The sequence below is a fragment of the Nomascus leucogenys genome, chromosome 23, assembly GCF_006542625.1.
Source record: "Nomascus leucogenys isolate Asia chromosome 23, Asia_NLE_v1, whole genome shotgun sequence".
NCBI lineage: Eukaryota > Metazoa > Chordata > Mammalia > Primates > Hylobatidae > Nomascus > Nomascus leucogenys.
The window spans coordinates 19110221-19130527 of record NC_044403.1 but is presented as its reverse complement, the minus strand read 5'-3'; the positions used below and the strand labels follow the sequence as shown (position 1 = coordinate 19130527).

The window sequence follows — 20307 nt, the reverse complement described above, 5'->3', positions numbered from 1 at the left end:
TCAGTCCTAATGCTGGGCATCTGCTTCCCTCCGAAGCCTACAGAGAAAGTCACTTACACTGCAGTAAAACAAAGGTTTTATAGAGTAAGACTCTGAGGCAAGTTAGAAAAGGCCACTATCATTTGTCTTGGACTTAGTATACATTACATTTAGAAGAAAATTTCAGTCTCAGGATGAGATCTGGGAAATGAAAGATGAGAGTTTCACTAGGGGCTTGTAGGAAAGGGCAACATTGATCCATGCAGTTCAGGAGATTCGTGTTGTTTTGGAGGGTATTATTTTGTGGAGTTTTGGTAGCTAAAAGTTTAACACAGGGTCCCAGATCCTTAAAGGGTAGAAAAGGAGATATGGAAGGACCCAAATCAAACTGCAAATGTTTATCCTCTTGTTAGTCTCCAAGCACAGTCAGGACATTACTGCTCAAAATGCCTTCTGATCAGCTTGTTCATAAGTACAGAACCTGTGCTACCTGCCCTTTTCTGTGACATCCAAAGATTCTAAAAGACTGAAGCATAAACCGGGGTTCAGTTATCAATAACAGCACCCTCAAAGTTTATGTAATGATGTTTGCATCCAGTTGAGTTCAAAGGGATTTAGCTGTAGAATCATCTATTGCTAAACCCTCTTTGTTGCCCCAAATCCACTCAGAAAGCCCATATTTCTTCACCTTGGGGTTATTTGCTCTTAGTAGACCAGTACCTTCAAAAGTGAGATTTCTGAAAGCATGAGCAAATTTGGGGGTGGTAATATTTTCTCCATTTTCAAGAAATATCTTCAGCATATGTCCAAAGAGCAGGATTCCATTCAAATAGGCAAGAGCAAAGTCTCGTTTTGTCTAAATAAAAAAGGAAAATATTAAAACGGGTCCTTCAAAAAAGAATCTTGTATTGAGCCTAGAACAAAAGGTTGTTGGGATCAGCAAGGTAACTGGAAAGTTAAAGGGATATCAGGGGAATTGAAGGGATGTTATTAAAGGAGACTTTTAGAATACTCTTCCTTGGAGGCCAGGTGAGGTGGATCATGTCTGTAAACCCAGCACTTTGGGAGGCTGAGGCGGGCGGAGCACCTGAGTTCAGGAGTTCGAGACCAGCCTGGCCAACATGCAGAAACCCCATCTCTATAAAAATACAAAAAAATTAGCCTGCTGTGGTGGCACATGCCTGTAATTTCAGCTACTTGGGAGGCTGAGGCAGGACAATCACTTGAACCCAGGAGGTGGAGGTTGCAGTGAGCCGAGATCCCACTGCACTCTAGCCTGGGTGACAGAGTGACACTCCATCTCAAAAAAAAAGAAAGAAAAAAAACTCTTCCTTGGGTCAGTGTCCTTTATTCTTTATGATCCCATGTCACAATTCTGTCTTCTCTTAGAATCAATAAAATGAGGGAAGTAGCTATAAGCAGTTATACTTCATTCCCATGATGAAAAACATACAAATGCAACCAGGAAAGGCAACATGAAGCATTTGCATAATTCTTATATGATTTTATACAGAAATAATGTTAGCTTGTAGTTGATTTTTTTATTAAAGTGCAAAAGAGAAACCCAAAAATCAAAAACTAAAAACAATCCCTGCGTTTAGGTATTCTGAATGGAACATGAGCAGTTTTGATTGGATAATACCACTGAAACTGCTTTGAATACAATTCTGATTGGGTATTACTTCATGCCCCAAATGCCTGCCCTGGGAAAAATAATGGAGAGGGTTAGAACTGCTGTGCCTCAGCAGCTGGAGAATGGTGACCTTCACAGGGCTGAGTGATGAATTAAAAGCCCTTGCTGAACTGAGACCAAGTGGGTTCTATTACCTTGGGCATGTTGGACTGCCCATTTGCAAAGAATCGTATTTTTGCTAGAACCATGAAGACGGTCAAATGATATCCAGATATTACACTCAAAATTATATTTGCTGGAAAAATAAAACTTTCATTGGTTTCAGTTTCTTTTGCTGAAAACATTTCATGAGGTAAAAAGAATCCAGTTAAGACCTAGCTCCAAAAGAGGATACAGTCCCTAATTTTGGCATGGTCGTAAATGAGAGGACTTAGAACTTCTAGCTGGGAAAAACTGTGACACCCCAGAGGTATCCATCTTTCTTTGCAGCTTTTTGGGCCTGACCCTTGACTTGCCATCCCAAAGTTGTTTAAGGTCATCAGCATTGCCTCTTCCTCCTCTTCCCATCCCAGCCTGCTCTCAATGGTTTGTCTCTGTGGGCAGAATGCATCTAATACATTTAATCATATGAAAGTACAGGGACTGACAAAGCCCAATATACTATTAGAATCAGGAGCCCTGCATTATATTAAGGTGGCCATGATTTAGTGTCCAAATGGAGGGTCTTTTTTCTGCACAAATGCTAAACCAGATGGCATAGTGGTATAATAGGAATACACCAACTCTCCTGGGCAAATTTGGACAATGGTCAACTTAATTATAATGGAAGACAATGTCTTAACCTAGGAATACACATTTCTAAAGTAGGATTTTAATATCAGTGACAGGAAAATTTTGCTTTAGGACGTAGGGAACTTTCCAGTAACCCTTGCTTTATTTTACATTATTTAATTTCTACCTCTTGTAAGTGTAAGATTGACCCTCAATAGCAGGGCTTCTTCCTGTCTTTCCATGTTGTTACTTTCATGCCAGTGTTGCAGATGTGTCCACTGTTGTGCTGTTCTATAGTTTAGCAGAGTGACCTATAGTTAAGAGCTTTGATAGGGATCCTGCTGTTTCAAAATGCAGTACATGTAGTTGGTTTCAGTTAACATTTGTTGAGTGAATTGGAGCAAGTAAAAATAATTGCTCATTTTAGAATTTGGGTCCTAAATAGAGAAAAATTATCTTGCCCTTGACAAAGAAAATAATAATGTATTATTTATACTATAACATAAAATAATAGCTTACTGGTGATAGATTCCTGGAGAAAGAGCTATTTAGGAGGGAATTCCCAGGAGATAGCGTCAGAACAAGGACATTTTTCATGTAGTCAGGGGCTGTGACATTGTCCTCAAAGTACTGGTCACTGTAATAAAAAGCACAGGTTCCTCATGAAAATTAGGAAAAATAGAGATGCATCTTCTACAGTTCACACAAACTATACCATCATCCTTGAAAATAGTTTAAAACATTTTTTTCATTACTCTGCAAAACTTTCTACTTTCCCCAGATAGAATTGTTTTCTTCTGTGCTTGCTAGGTTAAATAAGAGAATTTAAGCAATTGTGGTTAATATACACAAAAGGAAAAGAAAATCAGAATACAGATATTTCTTGATTTCTTTGAGATTTGGGGTGCTATGGACATGTGAGCTCATGCTGGCTTTTAAGGCTTGGTTTATAGGTAGAAACTTTCTTTTCTTTAAGTGCTTTTAACAATTTAGAGATATTGAGACATGGTAGAGAGAAATTTTATCACTAAACTTATGTTTTAGATGGTGAAACATAAGCATAAAGAGACTACACATCTTCTCTCACATGGTAAGCTTCTTGATATATGGAACATTAGCTTATTGATTCTTGTATCCTCAACTCCTAGACAATGCCTGGCACATTTTAGACTCTCAGTACTGTCTAAGATTGCTCTGCAAATGCTATGGTTTATTTTTATTTTTACTTTTATTTTGTTTTATTTTATTTTTAGACGGAGTTTCGCTCTCATTGCCCAGGCTGGAGTGCAATGGCGTGATCTCGGCTCACTGCAACCTCCACCTCCTAGATTCAAGCGATTCTCCTGCCTCAGCCTCCTGAGTAGCTGGGATTACAGGCGCCCACCACCATGCCCGGCTATTTTTTTTTTTTTGTATTTTTAGTAGAGACGGGTTTTCAGCATGTTGGCCAGGCTGGTCTTGAACGCCTGACCTCAGGTGATCCACCTGCCTCGGCCTCCCAAAGTGCTAGGACTATAGATGTGAGCTAACATGCCCGGCCTCAAATGCTATGGTTTCTAAGCTTCCTATTATTTGGAGGTTTGAAAAGCATCTGATATGTTTGAACTGCTGCAATTAGGCTGACCATTATTTAATGTTTTTATTTAAAAACAGCTTTTTAGAAGACAAGGTCTTGCTACATTACCTAGGCTGGTCTTGAACTCCTAGATTCAAGCTATCCTCCTGCCTCAGCTTCCCGAGCAGCTGGGACAACAGGCATGCACTGCTGTGCCCAGCATATTTAACATTTGAACACCATCTACTATGTGCTAAGAACTGTATTGGATATTTTACTCCTATTATCACATTAATCCTAGAAGTACCCTTATGAAGAGGACATTTTAATTCTCATTTTACAAATGAGAAGACCTAATCTCAAAATGCTAAAAAAATCCAAGAGTCAAAACAACCAGAAGTGTCAGAATTAGAATGTGAACACATTATGTCTAATTTAGTCTCATGAGCTTTCCAAAACATAGCCAGGTGTCCTTTGGGAATAGTGACAAAGGAATGCCAGCACTTTGGTGGTTTATTGAGGATTTCTGAAAGTACAATTATACCAACCTGGCTACAGTAAGGACTCCTTCCAGGGGCAAAGCAGCTGTTGAAATCAATGAGGTTCTTGGAGTGAAATATCGGTAACTCTGCCCTCTTTCCTGTACTTCTGTAGTTAAGAGTCTAGTTGGTTAATTAAATTACCTTCATGAACGTGGAGCCATAAAACAGGCCTGCAGTTCCTATACTTCATTTCCATTCATGCTGTGAGAAGTATCATTAGCGTGGGTGAAATGATCAGGCAAATATGGGAAAGATCTAGACAGTAACAGCCTCTTGTTTGAATACAGACAGGTAATGATTAATGGCCCAGTCAGATAAGTGAAGTCATGTGATCTGGCTTCTGGGGACAAGGGGCATGGGCATGGCAGTGACACCTTCTTCAAGCCTAACTTGACTCAAATATTACCTTGGCACAGCTTGTCAGTGGGGTCTCCAACCATATCAGATAATTAGCGATAAAAAAAGATGGGATGTGATCAAAGGTGCTTTCTGCTCTCCAGCATTTTTTCTCTTTGGCTCAGAGAAATGTGGAGGAAAAGATCACCACCTAGTGACTACACCACAGAGGGTGAGGAATAATTGTGTATATGAGACTCATACAACTGAAACTTCAAGCTTATCAGAGGTGGTTGAAGGAAAAGTAATCTAGGACCAAAGGCCATTAGCAACTGAAGGAAAAAAATGGGGCTGACATTACCAGGAACAATATTATTGAGTCTTTAGTTGATTTATTATTTTCTGGACAAAGACTTTTAAAAACAGGCTAGAGATCAGGATCGTATGCTTTTTCTTTCTTTCTTTTTTTTCTTTTTTAGTAGAAATGAGGTCTCACTGTGTTGCCCAGGCTGGTCTGAAACTCCTGGACTCAAGTGATTCTCCTGTCTGGGTCTCCCAAAGTGCTGGGATTACAGGTGTGAGTGACCATAGCCAGCCAGGATTCTATGTTGACTGAGCAGGCCTCAGTCATAAATGGACATGTGGGTTCAATGGGGCTATAATAAACCTTTTATATTTACAAATGGTGAAGGAATCAAAGGAATGCATCTCTGCTAAAGCCACAATTAGCTAAATAAGAATGAGGGTGTGACGGAGTATATGTATAGTATATGTATTTGACGGAGTTCAAATATTATCATCATACTTAACCCCATAAGGCTTTGTGCAAAGCAAGAGAAAAGAGAATGTGCCTTTTGGAAATCCTTGGAATACTTCCTTTTTGAAAGGAGGAGGGTTTTTCCAAATATTATACCTACTTGAAAAGATCCACTAGAATAATGACAGTGTCTTCAGCCACTGCTCGGTCACCCTTCAGTTTGTAGAGGAACTCTGGACCACCACACATAATAATCACTGGAAGAGAAGGTAAGACAAGGAGAGAAATATATGACAGTCTACAGGCAAACAGGCAGGGAACCAGTTGCCTGAATTTGAACCCAGTATGTTAATATTAAATTTTTTAAAGATAAACTCCAATTCCTTAAATTCCTCCTTTCTTTTTTGTTTCATTTACAATTATAGAGTCAGAATAGAGCTGAATGGGATCTTTTTAAAAAAATCATCTAGTCCATCATTCTTTTAATTTTATAGATTTAAGGAGGCTGAAGCCAAGATGCCAAAGGTCAAAGAACTAGTAGATGACAAAGACAACTCTGATAGTCAAGTTCAGTGCTTATTCCATTATGCCAGGCTGGAGTAATTACAGAATATGTTGTCATAGATAAGTGAAGTATACCTCACCATTTGTAAAAGTGGTTGAAAAAGATATTATAAAAGTGTGAACTGAGAAGAATTTATAAAGTCTCCCTAAGCAACTTGGGCTTCATCTGTAGCCTCTTCACTCAAAACTTCATCTTAGTAACTGCAATGCCAGAGTCCAATCTGAAGTCTATCACTAATTTCTGCCAGCTATCCTGAATGCACAGTTTTATGAGTGAGAGGAGTTGGGGGAGACTTCATTAGATCTTTTTAGATGCTGTGCCATTATGCTGCCCTGTTGAATTGTAAACTCTTTAGGGACATAAATGCTTATATGTTTCTTTCCCACCATATCTTGGTTAATGTTTTTGTAACTGGTAGGCCATTAATATAACAAATGCTTGATAATGGCAATAAATGATAATTTGAATATCAGGAAATTCGCCAAGCAAGCATCTTCCCTTGTAGAAAATTCTCACAATTGGTTCCTTTGCCCCTGATACATTCTTGTTTGTCGAGAGAATTCTGTGGAAACTTCAACAAATCCCCTAATATCTTAGTGAGGATGACTTTTTTTTATTTGAATAGATTTTTGGGGGAACAGGTGGTGTTTGGTTACATGAATAAGTTCTTTAGTGGTGATTTCTAAAATTTTGGTGCACCCATCTCCCAAGCAGTGTACGCTGTACGCAATGTATGGTCATTTATCTGAGGATAATTTTTTATCTAATTAGGCTTTCATACTTGGTCTCTAGCTGGTAGATCACTGGGCAGGTGAGATACAGAAGGAATAAGAAAGTGAGATAATCTTTGCTTACCTTGTAATTTTGCATGAAGCTATGTAATCAATAAATTCATCCTCTTGGTCACCAGGAGGACTGGGGCTCAGAATGTGTGAAGATTGGTCACAAATCCAATAATATGTTGGATTGAGGTGAATTTAAAAAAAGAGTTTGCTGAGGGTGGGTCATAATATCATTTGGGTTTATAAAAGCTGGATTTTAACATTATCGTTATTTTTAATATAATTATTCAATAATACTTAGGTATTTTCTCTTAGAGGATAAGGTTTTTAGTCAATGAAAGGAACAATATAATGAAGTTGCATGCAATTATAGATCTCCCAAAATATACAAAATATGTATGAGTAATGATGGTAGCTCTGCAGTGGAGGATTTGTTGAAATGACTTATAAGGAGGTGATAGTCATAAAGAAGAAGTTAGCAAAAAAAAAATTATCTTCATGTCTTCTTACCATTGCTTCTCCTGTTGTGGTCCGTTAAGATATCCTGAAACTCCTTATCTTGTCTTAACACCACCTTAAAGCTGAGTTCGTGGGAGAAATAGGAAACGCTAGCTTCCAGAGCATTAAGGTACCTGGAATAGGAAAAAGAGAAACTAAAACAGCTTACTTCCCTCATGGCCTTTCATGCCTTTCACTTCTTATTTGCAGATCTATCCTGGGATTTATTCATCTAAAATTCATTTCTGCTATTAACACAATAGACAGCACACACCATGATACCACTAATTTAGATTGTAAGATCTAAATTAGTGAAAGGATGGGGGAACTTTTAGGGATCTTCATATATACATGTAAATTGTTATCCCCATAATCACAGTGTATGTTCTAAGCACACTTTAAGCAATTTTGTGAATATGTGGCTTGGTTACTTTGATTTATTCTAAAGTGAGTTGTCATGATATCTGACATTTGGTGAGTCATTTGTGATGGTTTCTGGCTGCTTGCAGGAAGAGGGTTCTACTCTGCTCTATAAACTAGTCCCATTATCATAGGTAAGTTGAAACCTTGAATCTACAGTACAAAAATTCAGAGTTGATAGGAATAATTTCTGCTCCTGTTTAAACCTCACATTAGATACTGTGGGTTGATTCCTGTGGGTCCCTAGACATGCATCCTTGGTGGTATCCCATCTTAGCCTTTTGCTTACTTAGATGGAGAGAGAATGCAGAATTAAGCAGCATCCTGGAAGTACAGGCAGCAATCCAGCCAGATTTCCTCTACCACCTTTGTTGGAGTTGAATGAATCTTTCCATTTTATTTTAGTAATGATACCTGATGTGGTTAGGCTTTGTGTCCCCACCCAAATCTCATCTTGAATTGTTATCCCCATAATCCCAATAATCCCCACGTGTCAAGGGAGAGACCAGGTGGAGGTAATTGAACCACGGGGGTGGTTTCCCCCATGCTGTTCTCATGATAGTGAGTAAGTTCTCATGGGATCTGATGGTTTTATAAGGGGCTCTTCCCTCTTCGCTTAGCACTTTTCCTTCCTGCCACCTTTTGAAGAACGTGCCTTGCTTGTCCTTCGCCTTCTGCCATGATTGTAAGTTTCCTGGGGCCTCCCCAGCTGTGTGAAATTGTGAGTCAATTAAACCTCTTTCCTTTATAAGTTACCCAGTCTCGAGCAGTTCTTCATAGCAGTATGAAAATAAACTATTATTAATACAATACCCATTATTCCTGTTTCTCCCCCACCTCTTGTTCCTCTGAAGAAGTGTGAGATCATTTTTTCTAACTAATTGTAGGTATAGGCAAGATGCATGTTCTCTGGTATTGTTTCTTAGACAGGAGTGTGAAAACATTAACTCCTGGCTTTCATTTTCCTTATCTGTAAAATAGGGATCCTATTACTTGTTTTATTTTCTTCAGATAACGTACTGTATGAAATCAATAAAACTGATGTGAACGTACTTTCAAAACAGTAAAGAGTGTTGCAGATGCAAACTATACTGATTATTTTTACAACTCTATATTTGCTTGGTCCCCTTTGCTTTTATTTATGTGTGAGAAAGTGAACTGATGTCTATACCCAATGCTGTTACCAGTGGAAGGTGCATCTAATAATAACTAGGTGGCCTGCATGATCCTATGGCTTCTCTCCATGGCAAGTGCTAATGAAATATTAATGATCCTGCTTACCAGAAACAGTCCTCAGTCTCTGTACCATTCTTGTAAACATACGAAGTGCTCCAGGAATAAGTTTTGAAGGGCAGATCATTGGTTTTCCAAAAGTTAACCAAGAAGTACGTCAACTTTCTAGCTGGAGACATCAGCCTGGTCAAGGTTTCCTTATAGTCACATGACAATCCAAAACTTCCAGCTGAGATCATGGGGTAGCTCAATTCTGTGTCAAGGCTATGTCAAGAGGTTGAGGAAAGAAACCATTATCAGTATTAACTTAAGTAGCACAAATAAGATCCCTCTTTAACCTGTTTCAGCATGTATGTATAAATGGTAAGAATGAAATCGGGTCATTAAAGCAGGTTTCTCATGTATATAGGTGTCTTTCTCATACAGCTAAGTTTAAAAACATTTGTTGAGCACATGCTATGTTCTAAGCACACTCTAGGCAATTTTGTGAATATGTGGCTTGGTTACGTTGATTTATTCTAAAGTGAGTCATCATGATATCTGGGCTGGGATACAGGGGAAGTCGGGCTAAGAAAAAGGATGGACCACCACAGCCACTATAATTGTTGTAAAGCCGAAAAGATGCCATTTACACTTTGCCATGGATTGCCTTCTCCCCAGCTTGTTCACCTCGGTATCTCCAGTCAGCTAGGCTCGTATGTAGGTGCTTAGTATGTATTTAACAAAGGAAGGAAAACAACATCCCCTTCCATCTTCAGTGCTCCATCAAAAGGTTTTAGTGGGCTTCCTGCTTGCATCTCAAACTACAATATTCACAGTCAGAATTCTCTTTCATTTCTGTTCCTCCAAACTGTTTTTCATTTATTTTAGTGTTTTGAGATTGCAAAGGCTTCTTTGACTACTTTCCATCTCTCACCCCAACATCATACCATTGATTGATTCTACCTTCAGATATCTTTGCAGTTATCCTCCCTTTCTATGTCCACTTCCTTCTTGCTAATCCAGGCCCTCCTTCTCTGCTGACTTTCCTGTCATCAGTCTCTGCCTGTGTCTTTCCTATATACTGTGGTCAATCATTCTTCTGAAAGTTGGCTACTTCTCATGGCATTCCCAAGCTTAAAACCTTAGTGATTTCTGATGCGAATCTCATTAAATGCAACTTCCTTTACCTGGACTTTCCTCCCATGAACTTCCAAATATGGTCCTACTTAATTTTCCTAGTCTTATCTTTATTATTCCCCTATACATTTCCTGAACTCTGGTTAATACAGAGTTCTTCACTTCCCTGCTTGTTTGCTTTTACACATACTTCTCCCTCTGCCTGGCTAGAAAGCTCATCTCCTCATGTCTCTACCTATTAAAATTTTACCCATTCTTCAGCATGCAAACAATTGCATCTGCTTCATGAGTTTTTTTTCCTCCATTGAAGCTTAGTCCCCTCAAACAGAGGTGACCCTTCCCTTCTGTGCACTCTATAGCTTCTCTTTTCTTTTCCCTTCTCTCTCTCCCTTCCTCTTTCTTTTTCTCCTTTCTCTTCCTTTCCTTTCCTTTCCTTTCCTTTCTCTACCTTACCTTACCTTACCTCACCTCACCTCACCTCACCTCACCTCACCTTCCCTCACCTCACCTTCCCTCACCTCACCTTCCCTCACCTCACCTTCCCTCCCCTCACCTTCCCTCCCCTCCCCTCCCTTCCCCTCCCCTCACTCACCTCACCTTCCCTCACTTCACCTTCCCTCACCTCACCTTCCCTCCCCTCACCTTCCCTCCCCTCCCCTCACCTTCCCTCCCCTCCCCTCCCCTCCCCTCCCCTCCCCTCCCCTCCCCTCCCCTCCCTCCCTTCCCTTCCCTTCCCTTCCCTTCCCGTCCCTTCCCTTTTTAATAGGATCTCACTCTGACACCCAGGCTGGAGTGCAGTGGTGTGATCCTGGATCACTGGAGCCTTGTCCTCCTCGGTTCAAGTGATCCTCCCATCTTGGCCTCCCACATTGCTGGGACTACAGGCGTGCATGACTACACCTGGCTAATTTTTTTATTTTTAAACTTTCTGTACAGCAGGGTCTCACTATGTTGCCTAGGCTAGTCTCAAATTCCTGGGCTCAAGGGATCCTCCTGCTTCGGCCTCCCAAAGCCCTGGGATTACAGGCGGGTGCCACTGATCCCTGCCCTCTGCAGTTTCCTGTTTCTATTTCCCTGATGGCATCAGTCTCACTGTGCCTTGTATTGGTCAGGAGAGTCCTTGTTACCTTCTCTATTTGGGTGGGCAGGGGCTGTGTTTTACTTAATTCTCTCTACTCTGACACAGCTAAAATGCTTCTTTGCACCTAGAAGGTCTTCATAAATGGTGAATCAATTTTTCCAATCCTCCTTTCCTTTTGAGCATGCTCTATAGCAATATTAGTAAGTGATCAGGTTAGATGACAGTTGGGAACAAATGCAAGGAAGAGTAAGATTCTGGATCTGTCTGCATTTTAGTATAGAAGAGAAGCTGAAAAAGTGCTCAGTGAGCCTGAGCATCTGAGGCTGTTTGTAATGGTGGGTGTGAGGTGACAAAAGCAAACTTTGCAACACAATTTTCAGAGGTCCAATGTTTACCCTTCAAAATCCATTGCAAGTGATCCTCTGCACAGTTTTCTCTGTGTAGATGAAGGGCGATTCTTGATTCAGTGTCAGATTGAACAGGTACAAAAAAGGAACTTGGGCAGGATTTTGATTAGGGAAGGTGTAATTGGCAGAACAAAGTATTTTTTGGTGATAATTACATTGTGTAAAATGAATGGAAGAGATGAGGGTGATTTTCCCAGAGCCAGAAAAATATTCATTCTAGAATATATTGAGAGCTTTGTTCTAAGATAGTAAGGGCACTGTACAAAGGACTTTAACATGTCGTTTATATAATTCTCAAATAACCCCATGAACTAAATATATTGTTATTTTCCCCACTTTCACAGACCTACAGGATAGAACAGAACCCTACCAGTACCCTGGGGTGTTGCACTTTCTTTTGTGTTTCCCAACCCTCTACCCATACTTTTGTGAATATTTTATTTATTAAACTCCTCAAATTATCCAATTTCACTGTCTTTCCTGCTTTGTCTCAAAACTCTGACTTTTTACCCATACGATGTTTTCTCTCAAGGTCAGATGTTAATGACTCAACCTGAATGGCTACAGACATTCACTCCATGCTGAGCAAGGGAAGTTACCTGGTTAAGAGAATAACAGTTATGGGGAGATGGCAAAATACTAGACCTCAACACCTCTGATTGTGTTGCCTTGACTAGACTGTTGTTTGATGAGTCCTTTAAGTTGCAATATCATGTCCTGACTTCAGTTCACAGTAGTATTACTTACTACATCTGGAAGGTGGAGTATGTACATGAGGGCCCTATGAGGACACAGCCCATCCGTTTCGCATGCTGTAGGAGAGAAAACAACAATGAATTCCTAGAACTAAGAAAAATACTCAGTGGACAGGAAAGAAGTAGCAAGGGGAAGGCTCTCAGAGGTTTAGAAAGTGGGGCCTCCCAAGATGCTCAAACTCAGAGCAGCATAGGGTGCCTTGGGCTGGACGAGGATCAACTGAGGCATGGAGAGGTTCGAGAGGGAAAACACACTACAGGGAGGGAAGGTATTTTACAAAGGTGAGCTGACTGGAGGTGAACCTGGCTTCCTTCTCAATGCAGGATGGGAAGAGGCAGAAGAGGGACTGGGAGGCTGTAGCATTAGTAGTGTCTGTAGGCCAGATAGTGGTGAGATGAGATTTGGAGGTGCTTTGAAGGGAGAGGGAAAGTTTCAGTTGTAGAGAGAACTACAAAACAGTAGTGAGTAAAATGCTATGCAATTGATTGGATGATTTTTTATCTTATTTTCTCCTATTTCTTAAGGGGAATCTGGTTGGGACCATCTCATCCCTGGTTTTGGAGAACCAGGTTATACCTCTCTCTGTAGAGGCAGAGAAAAGCAGCATATATTTCTGAAATTGTGATGTGGAGTTTATTGAACTATGCTTGTGCACACCTTACCTTCCCAAGATTGAGAATCACTGCTGTGGTAGCCATTGTTCCTGATGGGAGTGTGGCCTGCCTGGTTGGTGTGATGTTATTGTTTAAAGTTTAGAGCCGTGGCTCTACTCCCAGTGCTCTGCTGCTCAGACAGCCTTTTCTTTAGTTTCTGTAGTAAGGGGGTGCATTGCACATCTGCTTGTCTCTAGAGAGCTTTTAACACTCCTTATTTCCTTAAAGCTCTGGTTGGGATTGGGGTTTGGGGATTGGGAGGAGGAACTAGGCAAGAATCTCCCTCTTCCCATTTTCATCCTTTGACATTGCAGTTACTACTTTAAGTTAGGTGTGAGATTCAACCCTTAAGCAATTAACTATGATCTGATATATGGTGATGACTTGAAACAGAGATTTCTGGTGTGGCCTTGAAATATATTTTTAAACATGATTTGTCAGGTATTTCTTGAGGGACACAAAGGCAAGCCAGTTTATACTAACATTTAAATAAAGAAACTTAAAAGCTGGCTGGGCGCAGTGGCTCATGCCCGTAATTCCAGCACTTTGGGAGGCGAACGCGGGCAGATCACTTAAGCTCAGGAGTTTGAGACCAGCCTGAGCAACATGGTGAAACCCTGTCTCTATAAATAATATAAGAAATTTGCTGAGCATGGTAGCACATGCCTGTAGTCCCAGCTACTTGAGAGGCTGAGATGGGACAATCACCTGAGCCCAGAGCTCAACCTGCAGTGAGCCATGCTTATGCCACTGCACTCCAGCCTGGGCAACAGAGGGAGACCCTGTCTCAAAAAACAAACAAACAAACAAAAAACCCAAAAAACAAATCAAAACAAAATTTTAAAAACAATTTAAAACAAAAGAGTTCTTCTCCTTACAACTGAAAGTGTATACACACTACATAGCCAAGGCTCTCCTCACTTTCCTGGATTCATGGAGGGCCCCTGTCATTTAGGTCATCTGTAGGGATAAAGCCAGTCTCCTGCCTGGTACTTGGCCACTCATTCAGCTATGTAGCTAGAGATGATGGGAGAGCTGCTTCATGGTCATGTGCCTACATTTCACACTGGGATTATCCTGTGCCCAGAGACCATGAGCTGCATCCACAAAAGCAAATACTTACTGAAATTTTCCTGAGTAGGTCGAGGCCTTCACAGGTGCTACTCCGGCAGTCACCTGAGTTATGAATCAGACCATCCGAATACATGAAAGTAGCATTCACAGTCACATTTAGGCCTGTCGTCCAGAGATGAGGGAAAATAGAACACTACTGTTATTTTTCAGTAATTTATAGCAGCCATGAGATTGATTCTGGGAAGAAGTGGATATCCATTTTCAGGCCTAGGAATATTTACATCCTGAGCCCTTGTTTTACTCCTGGTCACTTTTTTCCTCTCTGTGACTCTGTCTCTCTATATCTTTGCATCTCTGTTTCTCTCTCTCTCTCAACAGTTTTATTGAGGTATAATTTATCTATCATAAAAACCATCCATGTTGAGTTTACGATTCAATGACTTTTAGTAAATACATATAGTTGTGCAACCATCCACACGGTCCAGTTTTAGAATATTTTCATTGTGTTCACTGCCCTCTTCATCTTTTCACAACCCTAGATGCAGCAGGTGTCCTGTATGGACTGGAGAGTGTTGGGAATAAAAGACATAGACATTATGATAACCTGTTCTTTCATGGTCCCCAGGTGCTGTTTGCTGCCAGCTTGCAGGAGGCTGCAGTCTTCCTTGGTCTCTGATCTTTATCCATCCAGTCAACAAACAGTTATTAAGTTCCTGCTATGTGCCAGGCGCTCTTCTTTGTGCTCATGATACAGTATTGAACAAAAGTTCCTGCTTTCAAGAGGCTTACATTTTCTTTGTGCGTTACACAGAATAATGCATTTCTGATAGGGTGGTCATGGAAGCCCTAGGGGGAGCTGGGACCTGCGTGAAGACTGAGCCATGCGATACATGGTTTCTCTGGTCAGAGGGAATAGCAAGGGCAAAAATCCCAGGCAGGACCCTTCTTTGGCATTTCAGGAAGAACAGGGAGGGCAGCGTAGTCCTGACAGAGTAAGTGAGAGGTAGTATGGATGAGATGTGAGGTCAGAGTGAGGCCACACCGTGCATGACCATGTGGGCGTTAGTAAGTGCTTTCAATTTATTCCAGGATAAGATGTTTTGGAGGACTTCGAGCAGAGAAATGATATTGTCTGACTATTATTTTTAAAGAATATCTCTGGATCCTGATGCAGAGAATAGATTGTAGGGAACAGCAACAAATGCAGGGAGACTAGTGAAGACATGATTCACAACCTAGCTTAGATTGGACTACAGTAGTTGGAGCAAAAGTAGAGAAAAATGGTTGCATTTAGGATGTATTTTGAAGGTAGGAATTGATAAATGCAACATGAAGTATGAGAAAATGAGGACTCAGAATAACGCCAATATTTTTGGCCTGAGCAAGTGGGTGAAAGGAACTCCTATTGACCAAGATGAGAAAGAGTGTGAGAGGAGCAGGTTTGCTAATGTGGTGTGTGTGGTGATGGAGGTGGACATGTCAGGTGTGAGATGCCTGTCACACTTCCAGATAGAAAGGACACTAAGCAGTTGAAATACACCCATCAGAAATAGTTATTAATGCAATCATTCTTATTGATAAAAAGCTGTCACATCTCTGTCTCAGATTTATCATTCTTGCTCAAAAGGGGTGTCTTGGTCAGTTTTCTAGAAATTAAAGCCTGAGACAAAAGCTTTATTGAGTTTGTCTTACCAGAGTCCCATATGCTGTAAATAGTGGGATCTGAAATTGAAGCCGTGATTGTCTCATCCCAAACCAACTGTACATTTTTGATATCTCAAATCAAAACTCACGCATGAGGGAATGGCCTTTTACCAGCTTAGTGATGCACCAAAACGTTAAATCCAAAATTTATCAATGGGTATGATTATTTGTTCTCAACGAATCTTGCTGTATTACAGTTTTTAGCCCCTGTCTCTCCTGGAGCATTCAAGATACAGAGTAAATAGTCTATGAGAAAAATACCTGCATGCCCTCAGGAAGTTCCCTGCAGCCACACTTCTCACATGAAATGAACATGGTTAACAGTCTAACTATCATCTATTTTTCTAAAGAAGGTGCTGCACAATTCTGTTTTCTTTCTTAGTAGACAGGGAAGGAGATTGTGTAGCATTACAAAATTTCCAGAAAACCCTTTTGTCTTTAAAATACATCCTCTTACTTTAAAATGTTTCTAATCAAGGATAAAGAAAACAAAAATGTCGGCCGGGCGCGGTGGCTCACGCTTGTAATCCCAGCACTTTGGGAGGCCGAGGCGGGCGGATCACGAGGTCAGGAGATCGAGACCACGGTGAAATCCCGTCTCTACTAAAAATACAAAAAATGAGCTGGGCGTGGTGGCGGGCGCCTGTAGTCGCAGCTACTCGGAGAGGCTGACGCAGGAGAATGGCCTGAACCCGGGAGGCGGAGCTTGCAGTGAGCCGAGATCGCGCCACTGCACTCCAGCCTGGGCGACAGAGCGAGACTCTGTCTTAAAAAAAAAAAAAAGAAAACAAAAATGTCTTCATTAGTGTCCTAAATTAGATGAGAGTTTTGTTTGGATTTCACTCTTACACATTTCTCCTCTTAGAAAGCAATACAAGAATTGAAAACAAGTTTATCTTTGAAATATCTGTTTGGTCACAAGGATGGCTGGCCTTACTGACCAGAACACCACTCCTGGGGTTAGGCATTTCCTCTACGGGCTACTCCCAAAGCCAAAGTGAATTATGTTCATTCTGGCTTGAGGTCTTTGTATAATGGAGAACTCCCATATTAAGATGGAAGCAAGGGTCTTGCTGGTGATATCCCTGGGGACTGCTAGGCACCACGTTTTAGAAGGGAATAGCAGAACCATTTGACCACAATCTGTCTATTACATTTTGGTTCCTTCCAATAAAAAGTAATCAGGACAAATGTCTGATTCCTAAGCAGGGATGTTCTTTTTTTTTTTTTTTCTCTTTTTCTTTTTTGAGACAGAGTCTTGCACTTTTGCCCAGGCTGGAGTGCAGTGGCATGATCTCGGCTCACTGCAAGTTCCGCCTCTCGTGTTCACGCCATTCTCCTGCCTCAGCCTCCCGAGTAGCTGCGACTACAGGTGCCCGCCACCACACCTGGCTAATTTTTTGTAGTTTTAGTAGAGACAGGGTTTCACCGTGTTAGCCAGGATGGTCTCGATCTCCTGACCTCATGATCCACCCACCTCGGCCTCCCAAAGTGCTGGGATTACAGGCGTGAGTCACTGTGCCCGGCTGCAGGGATGTTCTTAAGTTTGCCAAGTCTACAGGGAGTCTGGAAACCTCAGTCCACAGTCCGGCATTTTAAGTGATTTCTTATGTGTTCTTGTACAAGCCATTTTAATTCCTCTCACTTAGTTTCTCGCATGTAAAATGAGGTTAAAACCAAGTTTGTAAAATGGGGTAATTTTTAATAATACCTTTAAAAGAGCAAAGCATGTCTATAATAGAAGTTGTTCTTCTGAACAAATAGGAGTGTTTTTAAAGGTAGAGACTTGTTCTTTCAAAGAATGGAGGAGTCTTTGCATTCTACAGCCACTTGAGAGATGTCTACCAACTTTGCTTTTTTAAGTTTGAAAACACTGATACTTTATTCAATAAGAGAGCTGAATGAGGGATGTCAGTACTTTGGTAGGACTAGCCAAATAGGAGACGTCAATGTAATTAGACCAGTCAGAGATATTTAATGGAGGAGAAGGGGGGAGTGATGGGTTTGATAGCAGTTCACACTTAATTGAGTGTAACCATGAGCCAGCTTCAGTACTAAGCCCCATATGCCTTTTATTTTATTTAATTCTCATGACAACAGAGAGGATATAGAGAATTTGAAACCAGGAGAACAGAATGAATGAGGCTACAGTGGACCTGGGGGAATGGGAGAGGGCATGTGAGGAACTGTAGAAAATAGGGTTGGAGAGGGTCTTAAATGCAAGAGGAGTCAAAAAGTGACGTGGAGGGCAGCACACAGTCACATGAAGATGGCCACACTTGCAGCTCCTCTCTCTTGACCTCCTGTCTCTATGAGGGCTCTGTTCTCTCCTACCACCATGAGGCACAGTGAAAATGACACTTAAAAATCCAGTGCTCCAGGCAGCCCATGACTGACACAGCTAAACTCAAGTAGAAACCCTGGCACAGTGCCTGGGAAAAAGGGAGCCAACATCTGTTGAGTGTGACCTCAGACAAGTGACTTCTCTACTGGGGCCCCAGTTCCTCATCCACTTATTAATAGAATAGAGCCGGATGATCTCTTTCACTATATGCCTAGCTTTGGGCTGTGATGTTTTTACAGGTATTATTTCACTTAATCCTCTCTGAATCCTTCAAGGTAATATTTTGTCATCCTCATTTAAACATGAGAAAATGGAGGTCTGGAGAGGTAGATTAACTTGTTTAAGGCTACACAGCTAGCAAGTAGTAGTGCAGGGATTTGAACCTAGGGAAGTCTAATTCTAGAACTTGATATGCTGTAGAACAGCAGTTCTCAAAGTATGAGCCACTGAGGTACCCTTAGTCCCTTTCAGGGGATCCATGAGGTCAAAGTCATTTTTATAATTATACTAAGATATTCCTTATTTTTTTCCAGTCTCTTTCTCTCATGAGCATATGATAAGTTCTCCAGAGGCTATATGACATATATTATTGCAACAGATTGAATGTAGAAGCCAATATGAGAATATAGCTATCTTCTCTTAAGCTTGACATTAAAGACATTTGCAAAAGTATAAACCAGTCTTCTCACTCACTTTGGTTATTTTTTTTTTGGCTTGAGAAATATAGATTTTCTTTAATAAAAATATTATTTATGCGAATAGGTATTTATTTGTTATTTTTGATGAATTCATAAAAAATGTTTAAAATGTTTCTCAGTTTAATTTTCAATACAATCAATACTGATATATGTAACCACATAAACATAACTCTTCAGCACCCTCAATAATTTTAAAGAGTTTAAAGAGGTCCTAGGCCAGGTGCGGTGGCTCATGCCTATAATCCCAGCATTTTGGGAGGCCGAGGCAGGCAGATCACCTGAGGTAGGGAGTTCGAGATCAGCCTGACCAACAGAAGAAACCCTGTCTCTACTAAAAATGCAAAAATTTAGCTGGATGTGGTGGTGTATGCCTGTAATCTCAGCTACTTGGGAGGCTGAGGCAGAAGAATCACTTGAACCTGGGAGGCGGAGGTTGCGGTGAACCAAGATCATGCCATTGTACTCCAGCCTGGGCAACAAGAACGAAACTCTGTCTCAAATAAATAAATAAAGAGGCCCTAATACCAAAATATTTGAGAATGGCTTCTATGGAGCATAGTATAATATGCTGCTTCTCAATATTTTAGTTTTATGTGTACTGCTTTCTCTTACTTTTAATTTGGTGGGGGTAATGTTTTCCCTTTTATCACTCCAGAACTCAAGTGATTTTTCTAGAAAATACTAAATATTTTTCAGACAATGACATAACTTCAAATCAAAGGTTTACTTTTAAAATAAGCATTTCCCCCACGCTACTTTTCATCCTTTCCTACCGGCACTCTCCACCCCACAATGATATCTCATGCCTGGGAGGATGGATGGAAAGCTGAACAATATGGGGTGAGCTCAGAACTCTCTCTTCCTATCTAAGGCTTTAAGGATGGGGTTGGACCAATGTGGACCAACATGAAGCTAAAACCTCGGTGCTAGGGTCTAGGAGTGGGACCGGCTCAGCACGAGGGAGCACACACAGGGTATGGGTCATGTGATTAGCCTTGGAACCATACATCCTCAGGGAGGTGATGTCATGAAGTTGAAGGAATCTCTTTTTTTCATGTTCTTTCCCACTAGATTCTGAATGTTCTTCAAGACCCTCAAAGCTTTCCTGATTCCTAGAAAAAATACTGATCATTTCCCTTTGAACATCACATATAATGCTTGAACTTTTACTTTTCTTCAATGTAACCCTCAGATATATTGTCTTATAATTTTTCCCAAATAATGATGCTCACCATGTTTAGAACATGAGCTATCTTTCTCCCAAAAACCTGTACCTTTTATGTTTACTATGCATGCATATCCATCCAACAAAATGCATTAACAAATGTAAAAGTCTGGGCATCACAGCTTATTCCTTCATCTCCATAGAGCTCTCCACTTAAATGATCCATTAACAACCT

The 20307-nt window shown here is 40.7% G+C and overlaps 1 protein-coding gene across 1 annotated transcript in view; it reads right to left on the bottom strand.

Moving 5' to 3' along the window:
* Nucleotides 1-20307, bottom strand: part of GUCY2C (guanylate cyclase 2C) — an 83090-nt gene that overhangs the window by 59936 nt on the left and 2847 nt on the right. The window contains exons 2-8 of the mRNA XM_003265528.3: nucleotides 14211-14323; nucleotides 12426-12490; nucleotides 9120-9335; nucleotides 7431-7552; nucleotides 5734-5830; nucleotides 2903-3020; nucleotides 700-835 (exon numbers count right to left, since the gene is read on the bottom strand). Of these exons, the coding sequence (XP_003265576.1) occupies nucleotides 700-835; nucleotides 2903-3020; nucleotides 5734-5830; nucleotides 7431-7552; nucleotides 9120-9335; nucleotides 12426-12490; nucleotides 14211-14323 (867 nt within the window). The remainder of the gene's footprint in view (nucleotides 1-699; nucleotides 836-2902; nucleotides 3021-5733; nucleotides 5831-7430; nucleotides 7553-9119; nucleotides 9336-12425; nucleotides 12491-14210; nucleotides 14324-20307) is intronic.